Source organism: Rutilus rutilus (assembly GCF_951802725.1).
Source record: "Rutilus rutilus genome assembly, chromosome: 15".
NCBI classification, from domain to species: Eukaryota; Metazoa; Chordata; class Actinopteri; order Cypriniformes; family Leuciscidae; genus Rutilus; species Rutilus rutilus.
Window position 1 is genome coordinate 7,932,428 of NC_140220.1, and position 19,690 is coordinate 7,952,117.

Sequence of the window (19,690 nt, forward strand, 5' to 3'; positions counted from 1 at the left end):
CATCCATGCATCCATCCATCCATCCAAGCATCCATCCATCCATCCAAGCATCCATCCATCCATCCATCCATACATGCATCCATCCACACATGCATCCATCCATCCATCCATCCAAGCATCCATCCATCCATCCATCCATCCATCCATGCATCCATCCATCCATCCATCCATGCATCCATCCATCCAAGCATCCATCCATCCATCCAAGCATCCATCCAAGCATCCATCCATCCATACATCCATCCATCCATCCATCCATCCATCCATCCATCCATCCATCCATCCATCCACACATGCATCCATCCATCCATCCATCCATGCATCCATCCAAGCATCCATCCATCCATCCATCCATACATGCATCCATCCATCCAAGCATCCATCCAAACTTTTTTTATTGGAAATTACAGTAACATGGACTTCTTTTAACTTTATTTGAACGTTTATTTGAAGGAGATTCAAATAAACGTTCAAATAAAGTTAAAATAAATCCACGTTCAAATTAGAATTGTTATTTTGCATCCTGCAACTCAATAAAAATTCAGGAACTAAACTGTAACAAAAAGATCAAAAACTGTGCCAGTTAAAATCTGTAAAAGTCAGCCAATCAGATTGAAGCTTGACATTTTGAAACATTGATGCATCTGACGTTGATCTAACGTTGATGAAACACTGATGAAACATTGATGTATCTGGTTATGATCTAATGCAGAGACTACAGACGAATAAACACGGCATTTATTACTCTAATGTGAAAGTAGTTTGAAAAGTTGAGTCAGCCTCCAGACAAAAATAAAAATGCACAGTATTTTCATACACGTAAATTCAGAGTTTCGATCAGTGCTGATATCTTCAGCCAACCTGATCTTGTGTATTCAAACTTCTAAATCTTTGGTATTGTTGGCTTGAAATCTAATTTCTATTCTTTCATATCTGCATTAAAATCAATGTGCTTTGGTCCCTTAAGCCTGATCTGCAGCAAACTCAATTTAACACTCAATTGAGCATTTGCATCAGCCTGTTCAGCACTAATGTAACTTCTACCTGCACTGAGACACACACTCATGAAAGTTAAACACCTTCAAAGCAGCGCTCCTGAAACAGAGTCATTTAACTCATTTAGAAAGGAGGTATGCATATTGGCATCTATGCAAAATTATTGTAGTATTATAATGCATTCTGATGGCTGTACACACAGCATTCTTGCACTTTTTTTCTACACAGACGTACTTGACCATTGTGATGCATCTAGCATTTTATTTTTTTATTTTTTCTCATGCCTTGAAAATAAAACGTTTTAACAACCCAAATGAAATCGCCGTTGATGTATTTTCTATTAAACAGGAAGTTTGGATAGGACATATCAAAAAGATTATCCAGTATCACTTTACAATAAGGTTTCATTAGTTAACATTAGCTACAGTACTTGAACAATACTTCTACAGCACTTATTAATCTAAGTTAATATTAATTGTAACATTTACTCATACATTATTACAATCAAAAGTTTTATTTGTTAACATTAGTTAAAGCACAGTGAACCATGAAGAAACAACGAACGACTGTATTTTTATTAACTAATATTAACAAAGATTAATTTGCTCATTATTAGTTCATGTTAGTTAATACATTAAAGGGATAGTTCGCCCAATTTTTTTTTAATTCTGTCATTTATTACTCACCCTCATGTTGTTCCAAACCTCTAAGACCTTTGTTCATCTTCGAAACACAAATGAAGATATTTTTGATGAAATCCGATGAATTCATATGTAGGAATTGAGGGCGAACCAAACACAAATGAACCTTCCAGGTGATTTGTTCAAACATAATTCCACACAGAACTTAACATTCCAGACCCCAAATCACCAATCCAGAACCATAAAATCCAGGCTCCAGCCAGTCTACGCTAACCAATGAAAACCCCCAGCTAAGAACTTTATGGCCATGCAAGTTTTCAAAGAGATGAGTCCAACTAAAGGAGGAACACTGTCAATGTTAGATAGTTTGGAAAAGACTGATTGGTTCAGAGATGGCAAAGCTCAGGACCCACAAAGATAACGGTAGAGGTTGCTTGATCCCACGACAGATATACAAAACAGACCTCCTTCTTCTTAAGGACCTCTGAACGACCCCAGGGTTGAAATCTCTTAAAACCACAGAGACTGAGACTTTACATATAAAATTACATAAAATCATCCCAAAACAATTCTTGACGGACTTGTAATCAAACATCGTTCAACTACATAATTCTATATTGTGTCTACAACCTATATGTGAGTCTATTATGCTTAGATCACATATAAGTCTATTAGATGTTTGAGTGAAAGTGTGTCTAGTTTCCTATCAGTACGATCATATGTTCCTAATTCAGAAGACGGCTTGATTGAAATCTGTGTAAAATGTTTTGTATTCTTATAATAGGAGTTATGTCTAAACTGTGGCCTCTGTACTCTCTGCTAGAGCTGGAGAGTAAAGTGATCACAGATAACGCATGATTTACGATGAGAAGTGAAGAAAATGCCACCTCTCAAATAAAGACAGGAGGCTGGACAAACATTTGCGTTTAAAATCTTAGGTCCCGGAGAGTTTCAGAAGAGTAGATTGAAAAAACGATCACGGAGAAGCCATGACGGAGTAAGCAGACAGACGAGTAGCCTAACCATGAAGACGAGAAGACGAAAGAACCCAAATCAAGATCAGAAGAACATGGGGCTACTCTCGTCTACTCTCGTCTCAATTTTCTTTCTTTTCTTAGTTTTCTTTTCTTTTCCGTTGAGAGTCTCGGTTCTAAGTTAAGTTTTGCGGCAAAGTTTCGGTCCACGATTCGGCTGCAAAGCCCGCTTCCAACTTCAAAGACTTTCCATCCATCCGCCAGCACACCACGTGATTGGCCGCCCCGGACATCTATCCAGGCACAAGGAGATGGCCCGCCAATCAACGAACTCGGGATAACCCCTTTTACTCCGACAATTGATATAAATGTAATAACCCGCCTAAGAAACGATAGAAGGGTTAAATTAATGATTGATGGTTCGTTCAGGTCATGTCTTATAAGTGCATATAGAAATTCGGGATTTCATCATCTCACTCTAAAAACTCATTCTTTCCTCACTCTCTTTCTTTCTGCAACTCGTATGAATGTGTGTGTGTGTGTTTAGATATTAGTTTTATGTGTTCGAATAATCAATAAAGTCTTGATTGTATTTTAAAGATAACGGTTCTTGTGTTATGTGCTTACGAATTTAATGTCTTAAACTGCTGAACTCTAAGTTACCTTGCTAATAAATAGTGTTTTCACTAGTTTGGATATTTATATCCGCTGCAGAGCTGTAAGTTTAATTAATATATAATTAAACGTATAAATTATTTTAATAAATTTACCCTATAAATTAATTAATAATTCCTTTTGAGCTAAATTGACCTGTCAGAACCCCAACACATGTGAACAGAGTCAGCCAATACTGAGCAGGCAGAGATAGATCTCGGATTTCATCAAAAATATCTTCATTTGTGTTCTGAAGATGAACGAAGGTCTTACAAGTTTGGAACGACATGAGGGTGAGTAATTACTGACAGAATTTTCATTTTTGGGTGAACTAACCCTTTAACTAATGTTAACGAATGAGACCTTATTTTAAAGTGTTACCGATTATCCCCCCAAAAAACAAAAAACATTCTTACTCTAGACAGCAATTGACTGGGAAATGTGTAAAAAATAATAATATTCTTTTCTTCATTTTCTCAGACTCTTCATTTTATAATGTGCATATCTGCTAAAATATAATTTCGCTAACTTTTAGAGTGCATTAGCATATAAATGGCCTCAAATTAAACACATTTTGACTAAAAGCTTCAAAACTCAAGCATCAAATAAAAAAATATAGCACTTTTAAAACATTAGTTTATGTAAACATGTGCTAGATGGACACCTTTGACCACTGTGATGCATCTAGTTATTTATCTCTTTGCATTTTTAAAAACCCCATTGAAATTGGCATTGATGTATTTCCTATTAGAACATGACTTTGGATAGGTTTTTTTTTTTTTTTTTTTAATCAAATGTTTTAAATAATAACCCAATTATCATTCTAGAGAGCATTCAACTGGACAAAAATCTATATTTTTGTCTGTATTTTCCCAGACGGTACAGTTTAAATGTGCATATCTACTAAAAGTGAATTTTGTCAACTTGAGGAGTACATTAGCATATAAATGGCCTTAATGCGAGAACATATCGACTAAAAGCCACAAAACTCAAGTGTCAAATTACAAATACACTTTAAAAATGTCTTGAGACCAAAGCTCAAGTGCAAGCATTCAGTGTGAATGGCCCCTAAATCACAATACTCATAAAAAGGCAACAAAGTTCTGATTATGAGAAAAGACCCCACTTGAATCTTAAAAAATGACTCTAGTACAGTTGCTAAGTGGATCAAATATCACCCAGACATGAACTGAACCGGATAGACTGTGTGAGCCATATGAGTGTCACATGACAAAACAGGACAACCCCGCACAAGTCTACCTTGCTGCGTCACTTGCACCTCATTTACATTCACACCAGCATGCAAGGAAGAACACGCAATGGTGCTTCAGATGAGACAGTGACTCAGCAAAACATGCATGACACGACCACCGCTTACAACATGCCAACTGCAAAAGCAGAGCCATAGGCAAAGGTTTATTGTAGAAAAAATAAAGAGTAGGAATATTATAATTAAAGAGTATATAAAGCCCAAACCAGTGTAATTTACATGTTCACACAGATGCAGCTCATTCTCTCCCATGTAATGTGGTCTTCAAGGACAGTAAAAAGACAGTTACATAACAGATGAGTATAACTTCCAACACAAACAGAAAACACAACACAGAGACAGACACCAACTCCCAGCATGCACTGCGACAGTGGGGACACATGCTCCCATTTGCATTCCAATGCCATTTCCAAAGCTCATGTATGGGACTTCAGAAAGTAACATTATGCATTCATGTACATCAATGTTAGGAAAAAGCTCAAGTATCCCTTTTATTTGCCTGACGTGAATGCTCTGGCTGCGTTCGGAATGGAATACTAGCTTCTTGCATATCGCCTCCTGTTTTATACAGTATGGTATGCGATATGCAATGAGAATGTTTCAAAAAGTAGTATGCTATATTGTTAGCATGACTGCATTACGCTGCATGTTTAATTCAGCAAGCGGCATGCAGTAAGCATCTTAGAAATGAATTAAGAAAATGAGAAAAAAAATTATATTTATATATATATATATATATATATATATATATATATATATATATATATATACAAATATTAAATGAGAAAATTTAATAAAAAAAATCAGAAAATAAAAAAATTTGAACTGCTGCTTTTGCAAATAACTGACATAAATAACTTTAAACTTCAGTATATCAATTCCTAAAACTAAAACTGAAATAAAAATAAATTACAGCAAAATAGAAATACTTAAAATATATATATATATATATATATAAAGTGGCAAAAGCACATAACAAAAAAAATAATAAAAAATAATAATACAAATAAAAGATATACAAATAGTATTAAGTATACAAATAATATTAAAATAACATTGATTTTATGTAAAATGTCATAACCTTTAGCAGTCCGATCAATAATGAAATTAATAAGAAACAATGTATAAAAAGATGTTCACTGGATGAAATGAAAGGCCAAACAGAAAGCATTGCATTATGAGATACAGTACCCAGCATAGTGTGCTCTGTTGTATACTGCAAAATATAGTAGGGTATTCCATGCATACAGTATATTTGAAGAAATGTGTACAGTATGGTAGTATTCCATTCCGAACAAGTGTATCGACTACAAAAGTACAATAAAAAAAATTAAAAACAAATTATAAATGTGAAATTCTTTGCTTGGCAACTTAAATCCTTCAATGTATTCCCCTCAAATAGCAGCGATCCAAACTGGAATTCTAACACGACCCCAGTCCGAGACCAGGGCGGCGCACTCATTATTCAACTTAATTAAGGAGATCGGAGCCCTAATTCTGGATTTCACGCTCTCTGTTAGGCAGAGAGGAGCCTGGGAGACGCAAACACAAAGCAAACCGTCAGAAGTTTTCCGTGTGCTTTTCCTTGGCACATAAAAGGGATACCACAGCTGCCCGGGCGATGTGTTTGTCCGCTGGCCCGTGGTGCAGAGAGCGAGGCGTCTGCCGTGATGAGGTGCGCCTCACCTCGTCAATTTCTTGGGTTCGGCGAGAGGGGTCGGTGGGGGCAGGGGTTTGCTCGTGTTAGGCTCCAGCTGGTGAATGGGGGAGTTGGGGATTGGTTCGAGGCGGTTGGGCTGGGGCTGTCCGCTCCCTGTCCCCGTAGCCTCCACATTGGCCCTAAGATTGGCCGTGCTGCTGAATCGGGTGGCTGACTTGTCGTTCTTTCGCTTTTGCTACATAGGACGACAAGAAAAGCAAACAAAAAAAGGAAGTTGGGAGAGCTTGATGCTCCATTTTTAAGAAGTTCTCTTGATCTCCTAATGATTGCTTCCTAACAAACGTCCCACTGAAAGTCAAGCTCGCAACACTCAGCAGAGGAAGCATCAGTCGCTCTCAGCCAATCAAATCAAAATGAGTCGAAAGAGATGTGTCAGAGGAAGAGGCTGTTGAAAATTTTCAGACTGAAAAAAGAATGGCTTGGAAAGCAAAGAAGAACTGGATGTCTAAACAGGAAGAGAACGCGGAGTAACAAGAGACACTGACACTCACACGTCAACACACACACACATATATATGCACATGTAATCACTGACACTTGGAAGTTATAGAACACAGATGAGGGCAACAGTGAAATATCTGGTGAAACAGAATGACATTGTTTAGACTGGGTCAGGAACTGCTGTGATGTATGGAACAAACATCATTTCCTCTTAAGCTCTGGAGAAACATGAAGTTATAAAGGGATGGTTCACTCAAAAATGAAAATTCAGTCATCATGTGTAATATATTCATGTATAATGTACTGGTCTCTCTTTTTTTATGCAATAGCAAGCTTTTAAGCTTTAAAATGTGCCCATAAAAGAATCATAAAAGAAGTCCATGGAACTCTGGTGAACTCATACGACAGATCTGAGTGAAGAATTCCTGAATCAGATTCAATGAAAATATCAGAAACTAAATCTAAAACTATTCAAATATTTTCTGTTAATTGAAATAAAGCTGAAATAAACTAAATTAAATATTAGATGTAAAACTTAAATATAAACAACATTTAAAAAAGAAATGTTGCCTTGGTTACTTATACACAAATACACAAAAGTTAAATGCTTATTTAAAGGAGAACTCCGGTCAATTGTAACACTGAGCTCATTTTTTTGTACATTTGGAGTGCTGTCAGTACAGAGAACAACGACAAAAATCGGTGTTGCCTACACCGTGTTATCCTCTTTTTAAAATGTGCACCCTGTTGACTTCAATGGGGCAAGTTTTAAACCTGCTTTTAGCCTCTTAACATCCTTGATGTGTCATTACAAGTGCACAGGTCATGTGAGTGATTCCTTCTGAGTGAACGCGGGTGAATCTGACTGCAGTAGATGTGAAAGATATTAATAAAAATGATGTTTATTCAGCCAGCGCACATACCTGTATTTACATCCTGTTTTCGGTCGAAGTCCACAGTAATCGATTGTCGAGTTCACGCGCGTGATCATAGGTACTAAACCTAGGCGCGTGAACTCGACAATCGATTTCTGTGGACTTCGACCGAAAACAGGATGTAAATACAGGTATGTGCGCTGGCTGAATAAACATCATTTTTTATATATTTCTTTCACATCTACTGCAGTCAGATTCACCCGCGTTCACTCAGAAGGAATCACTCACATGACCTGTGCACTTGTAATGACACATCAAGGTTTTAGCATGAGTAGTACTGGTAGTATTCCAGTGTACAAAATAAAAATAAAAAGAACATTTGATTCACAAATAAGAATAATATAGATACAGGGTTCCCACACCTTGGTTAACTTCAAATTCAAGGTCCTTTCAAGAACTTTCCAGGTCCAATACCCTCAAATTCAAGGATGTGTAGGATCTTAATGTGGGGACACATTTCAAGTGAGAGCAAGGTTACATCATGTTACCTTGTAAGATACATTGTTACAGTTTTGCGCACGTGAACGTCATGGCAACGTACAACACGAACTCACGCGGGAAACACTTAATGTAACGCGGAAATGCCCATAACTAACGTAAATCAAGCAAGCTAGTATGCATAGGCCACGAAGTGTAGGCGAAATAACACATTAGCGGACAGGAGCAAATAATATGGAATGTTTTACAGAAAACTTCTTGCAGAAAATAAATTCAAGCACTTTCAAGGGCCTTGAAATCTTATTTTCAGATTCACAAACTTTCAAGGATTTCAAGGACCCGTGGGAACCCTGTAGATATCATATGGCTATATAGCGTACATGCAGTATGGACTATTTTTATGATACTTTCTATGTGTGTTTTGTGTCCTTTTTAAAGCTTGAAAGCTTCAGTCTCCATTCATTGCAATTGCATGTAAGAAATCAACCAGTACAATAAAATATATTCTCTTGTTTTCCATGCCGGTTTGGAATCACAGGAGGGTGAGTAAATCGTTAGAATATTAATTTTTGGGAGAACAAACCCTTTAATAAGCAAGTGTGTGTGTGTGTGTGTGTGTGTGTGTGTTAAGAGCTCCAGCATGCTCTCGTTGAACAGTGTTACCAATGATCTCCAGTCTGGCGTGTCAGTTGTATTGCCTTTGATTGCACCATAGTAAGACTGCATCCTAACCAGGTACAACACTTCTGCTAAAGTCATTTTCACAGTAATATTTTTGATGTTTAATATACTTTGAACCAATGAGATTTCACTGTGGAAGCAATTGACCACTGGTTGGGAACTCAGATTTGCAAGGTACACGTGTAATTTATCGCTTTTTGTGTCATACCTGGCTAGGATACAGTGTAAGAAATGACATTCAAGAAGAACTATCAAGCCCCATTGAGTAATGCATTGATCCTACAACATTTCCAAAACTTAGTGAGCTGCCTCAATGTCTACTCTCTATACATTAGAAACGATGTAGAGAGAATGTACAGTATGCACCTATAAACATGCAATTTGTTTAATTTCTTTGTGCTCTGCCAAGCTATTTTGTATCAAAAGTGTGTATCCCATGCAAACAGCCAGCATCCAAACTAAAATGGAGCCTGATCAGATCACTAGGTTTTGGAACAGCAACTATGTCTTACTCATACTAAATAATTACCAGCTCCACACACAAGGACATAGTAGAGTACGAGAAAGAAATCCTACCTTGACGAGAGGGTTAATGACACCAACATTGGGGTTTGTGTTGAAGATTTTGTTGAAGTTGGTCTCTCTGTTTACAAGCTCCAGCTGGTAGAACTTCTTGTCATCCTGTAAAGAAAAGTAGATGCTCTCACGATTTTCATGGAATACCATTTGTCTACAGAACATGCAGTGCACTAAACACAAAAATTGTTTTGCAAGCTTAAATATATGAATAAAAAAAGTATTATAAGCTTCTATTAAAAATACTAGATCATGTGATGATACAAATTGTAAAATTGTTTAATATATATATATTTTTTTGTATATGCATTTTACATGACACAGTCAGTTCTATTGCAATTTTAATACAGATTTAAAAGAAATATCGTTTAAACATCAAAACCTTGCCATGATAAAATGTGAATTGGTTTTCACGTTTAACATTATAATATAAATTCATAAAATGTAAATATAAACAATATGTTAACTATGTATGTTCTCCCTACCAATAATGTTCCTCACAATAATTATAAACTCTCATTACATTAATTACATAATGACGTGACATCATCATTTAACTCACATTTGACATTGATACTGTTTTTTTTCGTTCTTGACTTTCATCAAATATCACATTTCCACTCTGTCACATAAAACAAAGAAAAATATAACTATAAAAGTCATATATTCTTCAATATCAAATCATATCCATGTCATTTTCATTTCAGCTTTGGTTCAGTTCAACTAATTAATCAAAGCGCATTCAACTTTATTTGTGATAATGCATCAGTGAATTAAAAGGTTTTTCATTTCAATGCATAAGGTAAATTCTCTGTTGAAAAGACCAGCACATCTGCTGTAACTATAGCAGGTGCTAGTGTGATTTTATTGCAGTCTAAATCGGAAAGATACAAGAATCATGGATGTCAAACGTCTAACAACATTGTTTTAGGAGAGCATTTGGTAGAGAATGCGGTTGTCCCTGTGTTTAGAGCAGGATTAAGCTGGTCTTTTCAGCAGGGTTGTCTGTCCTGTAATAGATCCCTCCAGTCTCGCGAGACTGCTAATCTCAGCAGGATGTAGCAGGACCGTGCGCCCGTGGGATACCTCGTCTTGTGTAACAAGATTCACAGCTGAGGAATTGCACAATAATCCTGAGATACTGTGAATGAGCATATCACACTTCTTAAAGTGCTCTTACCACCAGTTTCTTGACCAAAGATTCTCTCTCGGCCACCATGTCCTTCAGTTCGGCTATTGTCTGCAGATCTTCAGGCCTGCTTTCTCTGTTCCGGAATTTGTCTTCTGTCCCCTCCAACCTGAGGAGCAAAGGCATGTCTTCAACCTTGAAATGTGTGGTTAACAATGTCTAAATGCAGAACTGCATTTTCTTATTAGCATTTAACCTTTTTTTCCTCCAGTTCAAGATGGTGGACGGAGCGAGAGAAATGTAGATCAACTCTTATTTATGTTTTTATGCTTATTACAGTATTGCAGCATTAGCTTAGCAACAAGCTGAGCAATCAACTGAAATAGCATGCAGAGTGCTATTTGTGTGGGCTGTGGAGTTGCTATGTAGAGCACCGCAAATCGGTCACTTGGCAGCAAGACAACTCACATGGTTTAGAAACTGAGCAACCAACCCTCTCTCCAGTCTGTTTACAATCAGTCTGTCATCTGTTTGAGCTTGCGATTCATTACTGAGAGTGACATTTGACTATTCTGACACTTTCAGCTCAGTTAGAAAACAAAGCTGATGGCTTTGCGCTTTGAACACAGAATTATTAAACACCATTGATCAGATACTCATGATATATGATATTGGCATCTATGCTTCATTTTCTCTACTTCTCACTGGATTAGTTTGATAGTTAAAATCATCAGAACTTTTTAATCCCAGTCGCTCAATCATTCTTTCATCCGTAATTCTTTGATCATAAATGTCGTTGAGAATCGATATCTCCGTGTTTCTGCATCTTTGGATGTTTCAAAATGTTTGCTGAATCTTTAATGAGCATGCAATGCGACTCTTCCCAGAGGTATATGGCTGTTTTCATATGAAACCTTCCCTAAGGACTTTACAACTACTTGTAATGATGACTTTACGACTTTACAACTTTACAAATCAGTCCATCAGTCTATCCATCCATTCATCTATCCATTCTATCTATCTATATCCATCCTTCCATCTATCTGTATATCCATCTATCAGTCAATCCATCTGTCCATCCATCCATCCTATCTATCCGTTCGTCTATCTATATATCAATCCTTCCATCCATCCGTCTATCTGTATATCATCCATCCATCAGTCTATCCATCTGTCCATCTGTCCATCAGTTCATCCATCTATCTTGTCCATCAGTTCATCCATTCATCTGTCCATCAGTTCATCCATCCATGTTCTTCCATCCATCTATCCATCAGTTCATCCATCCATCCTATCTATCCTCTTGTCTTTCTATATATCCATCCATCTATCAATGTTCATCCATCCATCCATCCATCCATCCATCCTATCTATCTGTTTGTCTTTCTATATATCCATTCATCCTTCCATCCATCCTATCTATCTGTACAACTTTACAAATCAGTCCATCAGTCTATCCATCCATACATCTATCCATTCTATCTATCTATCTATCTATCTATCTATCTATCTATCTATCTATCTATCTATCTATCTATCTATCTATCTATCTATCTATCTATATCCATCCTTCCATCTATCTGTATATCTATCCATCAGTCAATCCATCTGTCCATCCATCCATCCTATCTATCCGTTCGTCTATCTATACTGTATATCAATCCTTCCATCCATCCGTCTATCTGTATATCATCCATCCATCAGTCTATCCATCTGTCCATCAGTTCATCCATCTATCTTGTCCATCAGTTCATCCATTCATCTGTCCATCAGTTCATCCATCCATCTATCCATCAGTTCATCCATCCATCCTATCTATCCTCTTGTCTTTCTATATATCCATCCATCTATCAATGTTCATCCATCCATCCATCCATCCTATCTATCTGTTTGTCTTTCTATATATCCATTCAATTCATCCTTCCATCCATCCTATCTATCTGTATATCCATCCATCTATCCATCCATCCATCCATCCATCCATCCATCCATCCATCCATCCATCCATCCGTTCGTCTATCTATATATCAATCCTTCCATCCATCCGTCTATCTGTATATCCATCCATCTATCCATCCATCCATCCATCCATCTATCTATCTATCTATCTTAGGGTTAATATTAAGAAATGTGCATAAAGAAGTATGCCAAATAAAGTTTTTTTCACTAGGGTATCTATCTGCTTATCAATAAATAACTAAATAACTAAAACTTTATCAAATTAAAACTATGTATTTACTGTATACAGACTCATAATAGCAGTTCACTGAATGAAGTAAATAAAGTTATCTATTTTTCCATTTAAAATGAGAGCAGCAAAGCCCAGTGCATGCAGCCTGCAGAGTGCACTCGAGCGGTTCGAGTAGTGAAGCCCATGCGCCGCACATGAGGTTCACTGCACACATTCAATATTCATGAGGCTTAAATAGGTTGAAATTGCAAACTAGTTGGAGGACTCGGTTTGGGGAAACTCAGCTGTCACAATAATTAATTGCACAGAGGACAGGACTGTCATTTCAATAGGTTATGTTTAATTAGCTGGCAATCTCTGCTCTTCAGGGACACCTGGAGATGGCAAGCTTAGGAAACGCTGAGAGATACAAGTTCTGACTGCTTCACACGAGACCCCATTCTGTTCAGTCACAGATTGACTGCTTCTCACACTAAAAATACTTGCACCAGGCAAATGTTCCAAACATCATTTAAAGGAATAGTTCACCTTAAAATCCTTTACTCAGTCATGTCATTAGAAAACCTGTATGAGTGATTTTCTTTTAAGGAACCCAACAGGAGATCTTTTGTATACAATGCAAGAGAACGGAGCTGTCAAGCTCCAAAAATGACAAGAGAGAGAGAGAGAGAGACAAAAATAAACCATTCAAATAGCATAAAAGTAGTCCAAATGATCTGTGCAAAATATATCCAAGTCTTCTAAAGTCATCTGATAGCTATAAATATTCACCACCAGTGTAGTAAGACTTTTCATTCATACATTTTTCTTCTGGATTTAGACATGAATCTCACTATATCATATTAAACTATTTGCCTATTAAATGTTTTTATTTAAAGATGTTTAAAACAGTTTGGAGGAATAGTTTGAAAAAATATATTTAGAAAAATAAAGTTACTGTCTTTTATCCGATTTTCAAATATTGTTCCCCCTTTAAATCAAAGTTTGTAATATTGTCGTTCATCTCAGAGCTGGTCGGTTTGATTCAAGGCTTAGAGCTCTTTATTAAAGTATTTCTTGAAATCTCTATGAACAAAATGAATAAGAAAAATGGAAGCGAGGCCGCTGAAAACACTCAACTTTCATCCAGGTCAGTGTTTATTTCTTTTCTCTGATACAAATGTTCAGTCTGAGTAAATAACATTTACAAAGCACTGTGAAAGCAGCAGCCATTTTCTTTGTTCTTCTTTCTTTGATTTTTATTTAGGACATGTTCATTTCTGAACAAATGACTCTATTGAATTGTTTTTTTTTTAGTCAATCAAGCCCAAAAAAAAAAAAAAAGATTTTAAAAAGTACTTATTAAGTACCAAAAGAATCGCTAAGAGGATTCAAAACCACTAAGGGTGGGAATCATAAAGATTTGAACAATTTTGATTCTGAAGATCAGACTGAAATTTACTAATTGTTTGGTACATCAACTTGGTACATCAGGATCAGAAACCAAATAGACAGATGCCAACTAGAGACATTTGGCATTTAATAATGGCTTAAATTTGTTTAAATCTCACATATGATTTCATAATATCTGTAATACAGCTCATCTGGACAACTTTTATGGTGTTATGGCGCTTGACAGCATCTGTCTGCATTCAAATAAAAAAAGCAGCAAATAGGGAAATTAATAAATGATAGAATCTTCCTTTTTGGGTGAACTATTTCATTATAGCCATTGTCTGACAAACATGAATTATCAATTAAAAACACTTCCTCAGATATTTTGCATGAGGAATGTTGTCTTTGTTGAATTCAAATCTATGTTTCTCTTCTATTTTGACAATGATCAAATTGTCAGATCAACTCTGACAACAATATCTACAGTCAAAGAGTTCTCCTACAACCCTGCCAACTTAGGTATTCTCTGTGTGTGTATAAATATAGAAAGTTGGCAGGGTTGTAGGAGAACTCTTTGACTGTAGATATTGTTGTCAGAGTTGACCTAATTTAGGTGTACTTGAACAAGACAAGAGCACCAACAAATCCAGCTATTAAACAGCTTGCCTTGTGGTAAAAATAGTTCATCTGACTCCCTGAATGCGCTCAGTGCTATCAATTCCGAATTATAATGAATAATTTAGATCCTGGAAATGTGTTTAATGACATGGAAAGGCCCTACACCATACAAAATACTAAATGATTTTATGAATTTGAGTCTCAAAGACAACCATACTGTTCATATACGGCTGTCTTTGAGACTCAAATTCATAAAATCGTTTTTTATCATTTAATATCATTGTCATTCTTAGTGAAAACAATGGAATCAAAGTGGCAATAATTCATCAAATGATACACAGATACTGACAATTCAGGAGCCTGAACTCTTAAAAATAAAGGTTCTTTATTGCCATTTATGTTTCTATGAAGGACCTTTAACATCTATGGATTCTTTCCACTGCACAAAGGGCTCTTTATAAGTTCTTTAAAATGTTCTTCACAAAAAAAAAAAAAAAAGGTTCTTTTAGAAAGCAAAATATGTAAGATTTTTTGATTAAAATATCCAAAAACCAAGAGAACGATGTATATTTTGATGGCTTGTGTACTTACATTATCCCAAATGTGTCCAATAATGTGTCATATCCGCGTCACCCTAGATTTCCGTAGAAACCATGGAAACACCAAAATACGCTTTAATATATTATGTGTTTTATTAGACAGGTGAGCAACTGTTTGGACACCTTTATCGGATTAGTCTTATTGTTTGAATCTTTTGTTTTCTAGTTTTACTGCGAGTAACGTTTTTTACCATGCTATTTTGTCAAGTGGCTAACATTTGCTTTATTTGTAGTAACAGTAATACAGCATTTTCTCCGCCATACAATATATTTTAAAATGAACTGCATGCCATTTAGCAACACAAGTCATACAGCTTTTATTATTATGATATTCTGATATCGATCTAGCGTACTGCGGTGTGCAACAAGTGTCTCCTACCAGCCACCGAGGAACGCACAGAGTAACGTTAGTGTGATTGTTTCGACCAAGTAAAACACTGCTGTGTTACCCCACAATTTGAATTCGTCAAATAAACTGACCAGTATGGGTAGTAATTCAGCACTTGCGGCTATAAAATAAACATACACATAATAAGCATAATAAAAACAGCAACGTAAAATGTCCCAGGCTTCATACCACAGAAACGTTAATTAAACTTTAAAAATGAGCTCATAAACGAACATTATTTCTGCCAGTCAGATTGCTTTCCATTGGCTGTGGAGGTGAAGACAACAACTCCCATGATTCCACGCTCATTCACGGAGTCATCAAGCTATAATGTCTTTGTTATTGTTTTGAATGAGTGACCTCTAGCGGTGAAACATACTGTTCCTTTAAGACCTGATCACTGAATGGTTCTTCGGGGAACCAAAAATTATTCTTCAATGATATCGCCGCAAAAACATCCCTTTGGAACCTTTATTTTTTAAGAGTGTGGACCGTTTCTCCATATGCACTGTGACCCTTCTCAGATCACAAGATAAAATTTGTTTTAACAAGCATGTTTTGTGGCTAAAGGCATTTGCTTGTCTTATCTGAACTATCTTGACAGCGTCATCTGTTCTGCTCTCCGTTCTCGCTAGATATATTTCGAGATATCTTGTCTTACTCCCTTCCAGTATCTCTTCAGTGAGTCCACATTATAGTCTGGTGTCCTTTAGTTAGCATTTTAGCTGTTTCATAGAATCTGTCACCAAACAACCAGTCAAAACAGAAGTTACCGAACTTCCATCGTCCAAAATACACATACTGTATATTACATACAAACATCCACTCACAGGATCTGCAGGGCTTGGATCTTGTCCTTCAGCAGTTCCTGGGCCTTGTTGAAGTCCGACAGCATGTTCTGTGTTTCTCTGTGGTGGAGAGCGTTCAGCTCGGCCATCTCCCGCTCATGTTTCTTACACAGGTCCTGCTCATGAGCTCTGAGAACACACACATATACACACATGACACACTCTCAATGATCCTTCAAAACTCACTCTAACCCCACAGCGCTGCAGCTGCAGGCCTGAATTACAGAACTTTTATGAACAATAAAGCACAACAGGAAGCTTTTGGAAGTAAAACTCTCAATCATTTTCTCCACAGAGATTTGAGATAAAAAAAATGAAACCTTAAATTGAGTCTTTGTCTTAAAGAGTCTCATTATGAAACTAGTAAAGACAACAATACATTATATTTTTAATTAAATACATTTGATTGTCACTGATTAGAAGTCTAAAATACATACTTTGAATTTGTACCATTGTTGCAGACTAGATTCAGATTCATAATAGTTTATTGTATGACTACGATATTGTCTGAGTGGATGCTGCACACTGGTGGTGGTTGAGGAGAGATCCCCTGACATGATTGTAAAGCGCTTTGGGTGTACAGTAGTACACATGAAAGCGCTATATAAATGCCCGATTCTATTCTATTCTATTCTACTACATGATAAAAAAACAACAAACAAAACTTTTCTTAATCTATAATTCTATATTTGCGTTTTGGTTTCCCGTTAACATATCTAAACATCCATAAAACAAGACACATTTACTATTACATACAAATGACATAAAAAATGTATTTATTTACATTACAGTTTAAAATTTTAAAGGTCGGTAAGAAGTCTCTTATGCTCACCAAGACTGTATTTATTTGATAAAAAATACAGTAAAACAGTTACATTGCAAATAATTCTAATATATTGATTTGGTGCTTTAAGAAATATTTCTTATTATTATGAGTGTTGCCTATAATGTTTTTGGGGAAACCGTGACACCGCGATTTTCTTTTTTAATGAATTAATGAATCAGTTAGAATTGATGATGAGTAAAAAAACAACAGCATTTATTTGAAATAGAAATATTCTGTAACATTATAAATGTCTTTACTGTCACTTTTGATCAATTTAATGCATCCTTGATGAATACAAGTATTAATACTGTGCTGTATATTCAATTTATATAAAGATATTAAGACTTCTTTTAGGAGAACATATCTTAAATTGCGGTTATTTTTCATAACCCATTCACATTTTTTCTTTTTTTAAAACATAAATCTCACTACATTTGCCAGTGGGAAGAAAAATAAACTTAATTCAATATATATTCTTGTCTTAGACAGAAGTCTTTTAAAAGGATGTTTAAAACTGTTTGGAGGACTTTGCAGTGTAATTCATTCCCTCAAAAGATAAAGTAAACTGTCTTTTATCCGTTTTTCAAATATTTTTCCCCCTTTAAATCAAAGGTTGTAATATTGTCGTTCATCTCAGAGCTGGTCGGTTTGATTCAAGCGAGCTCTTTATAAAAAAAAAATAATGGAAGCAAGGCCGCTGAAAACGTGCACAGTCACGGTTGTGATTTATTAGCACACGGATCAATTCCTTTGATTCCTCTGTTATATTAAACTTTCATCCAGCTCAGTGTTTATTTCTTTTCTCTGATACAAATGTTCAGTCTGAGTAAATAACATTTGCAAAAGCAGCAGCCATTTTCAAAAGACAACACACTTCCTGCTACGTACTATTGAATTGTATTTAGGACATGTTTAGAACTTTTTCCAAAACACATTCTCTACAATACATTCACACACTGTGATGGCTTCACATAAAGAGCAATTAAGCAGGATCTCCTCTCGGTAAACGATACGCCTCTGGGAAACGGCGCTGCAATTTATTTGCCGCTTTTATCTCAGGACCTGGATATGTCAGTGTTACATAATTAAAAGTGAAATGAGATCAGCACCCCGTCTTGCATTATGATGTGAGTTACAAAACAATCACATCATCTCAAAACAGCTGCTGTGTATAATGAAATGCCCTTTTTGACTTATTAACAAAAGAGTGAAATATTAGTATCACCCCTTGAATAAAAATGGCTGTGATGAGTTCAGGTTTTCTAATCTACGTGATTTCTCTTTTTAAAAATCTGTGTTTTTTTCTTCTTTAAACAACTACAAAAGACTGAACACCATCAAAAAGAGCCTGACAACAACAAAAGAACTGTGAGTAAAATGACAGACAAATCCTGACTTTCTAGTCGAGAACCTGGTGTGCTTTTTTTCTTTCATTCTGGTTGAAAAAAAAAAGAAAAAAAAGAATTTCCATCTCTTTCATCATCACCAATGACTCTTGTCACATACAACCAAAGGAGAATGTAACATTAGTTGGTTTAAGATTGCCAATGGTCTCCACTCCATTTTTTGGTTCCCTAAAGAACCTTTCAGAGAACAGTTCTTAAAAGAACCATTTTAACAATCTAAAGAACATTTAGTGGAACGGAAAGGCTCCATTAATATTAATGGTTCTTTGTGGAACCTTAGATGCCAAAAAAGAACCTTTATTTTTGAAGACCCTGTGGTGAAAATCAAGTTTTTAATGTTGTTTATATGTATATGTGGTGTTTTTAATATGCTTTAAGGCGAGACACGGCAGGCAAAAACATCGTTTTTTTTTTACTGGTCAATTTTGAGATTTTTGGATATTTGTATTCAATAACATGTCTTCTTTCAGACTTGTGTTGAAAAAAAGTCCGAAATACACATTTAGGTCTTTATTTTATTACACTTTGTCTGTTTGCGTCTGTAGATTTCTCATAAATTCAACAAAAGTTGGCGTTCTAAATCAACATACTGCTCCGCGATCTCTGCCGTCATCCTGTCATCAGAAGCACCGTTAGGAAGCTCTCTCTCTTGTGTACAATCCTGTCGGATCCAAATATGGTCATTTCCTTTTTATCAGCAACCAATTGTGAAAGTAAAAGGGCTGAATGCGCAATCTCATTGGCTGATGAAAAATCTTTAAAGCCCGTTTTCTCAAAATGACTTTTCTCTCATACTCCAAGTCCGAAATCTCCACTTCAGTAGCACCTATATACACTAAACTTTCCAGACTTGTACCTAGTTATATTATGAAGACATTTACAGAGGGATTTGTAAATATATTATTCCTAGCCTGATTTATATAACATTTTATTCCAAAAAACATGGCGAAAATCATTTTAAGGCTATTGACAGTATTTTCTGATT

At 35.9% G+C, this 19,690-nt stretch overlaps 1 protein-coding gene across 4 annotated transcripts in view; it reads right to left on the reverse strand.

Annotated features, from left to right (window-relative positions):
* The window catches only part of fam184ab (family with sequence similarity 184 member Ab), a 133,583-nt gene that overhangs the window by 2,301 nt on the left and 111,592 nt on the right, over nt 1–19,690 (reverse strand). The window contains exons 15-19 of one of the 4 annotated variants that reach the window (XM_084431785.1): nt 16,456–16,602; nt 10,507–10,624; nt 9,889–9,948; nt 9,327–9,431; nt 6,222–6,430 (exon numbers count right to left, since the gene is read on the reverse strand). In XM_084431785.1, coding sequence (XP_084287911.1) covers nt 6,222–6,430; nt 9,327–9,431; nt 9,889–9,948; nt 10,507–10,624; nt 16,456–16,602 — 639 coding nt within the window. The remainder of the gene's footprint in view (nt 1–6,221; nt 6,431–9,326; nt 9,432–9,888; nt 9,949–10,506; nt 10,625–16,455; nt 16,603–19,690) is intronic. The other 3 variants (XM_084431786.1, XM_084431787.1, XM_084431788.1) reach the window with 3 other exon arrangements.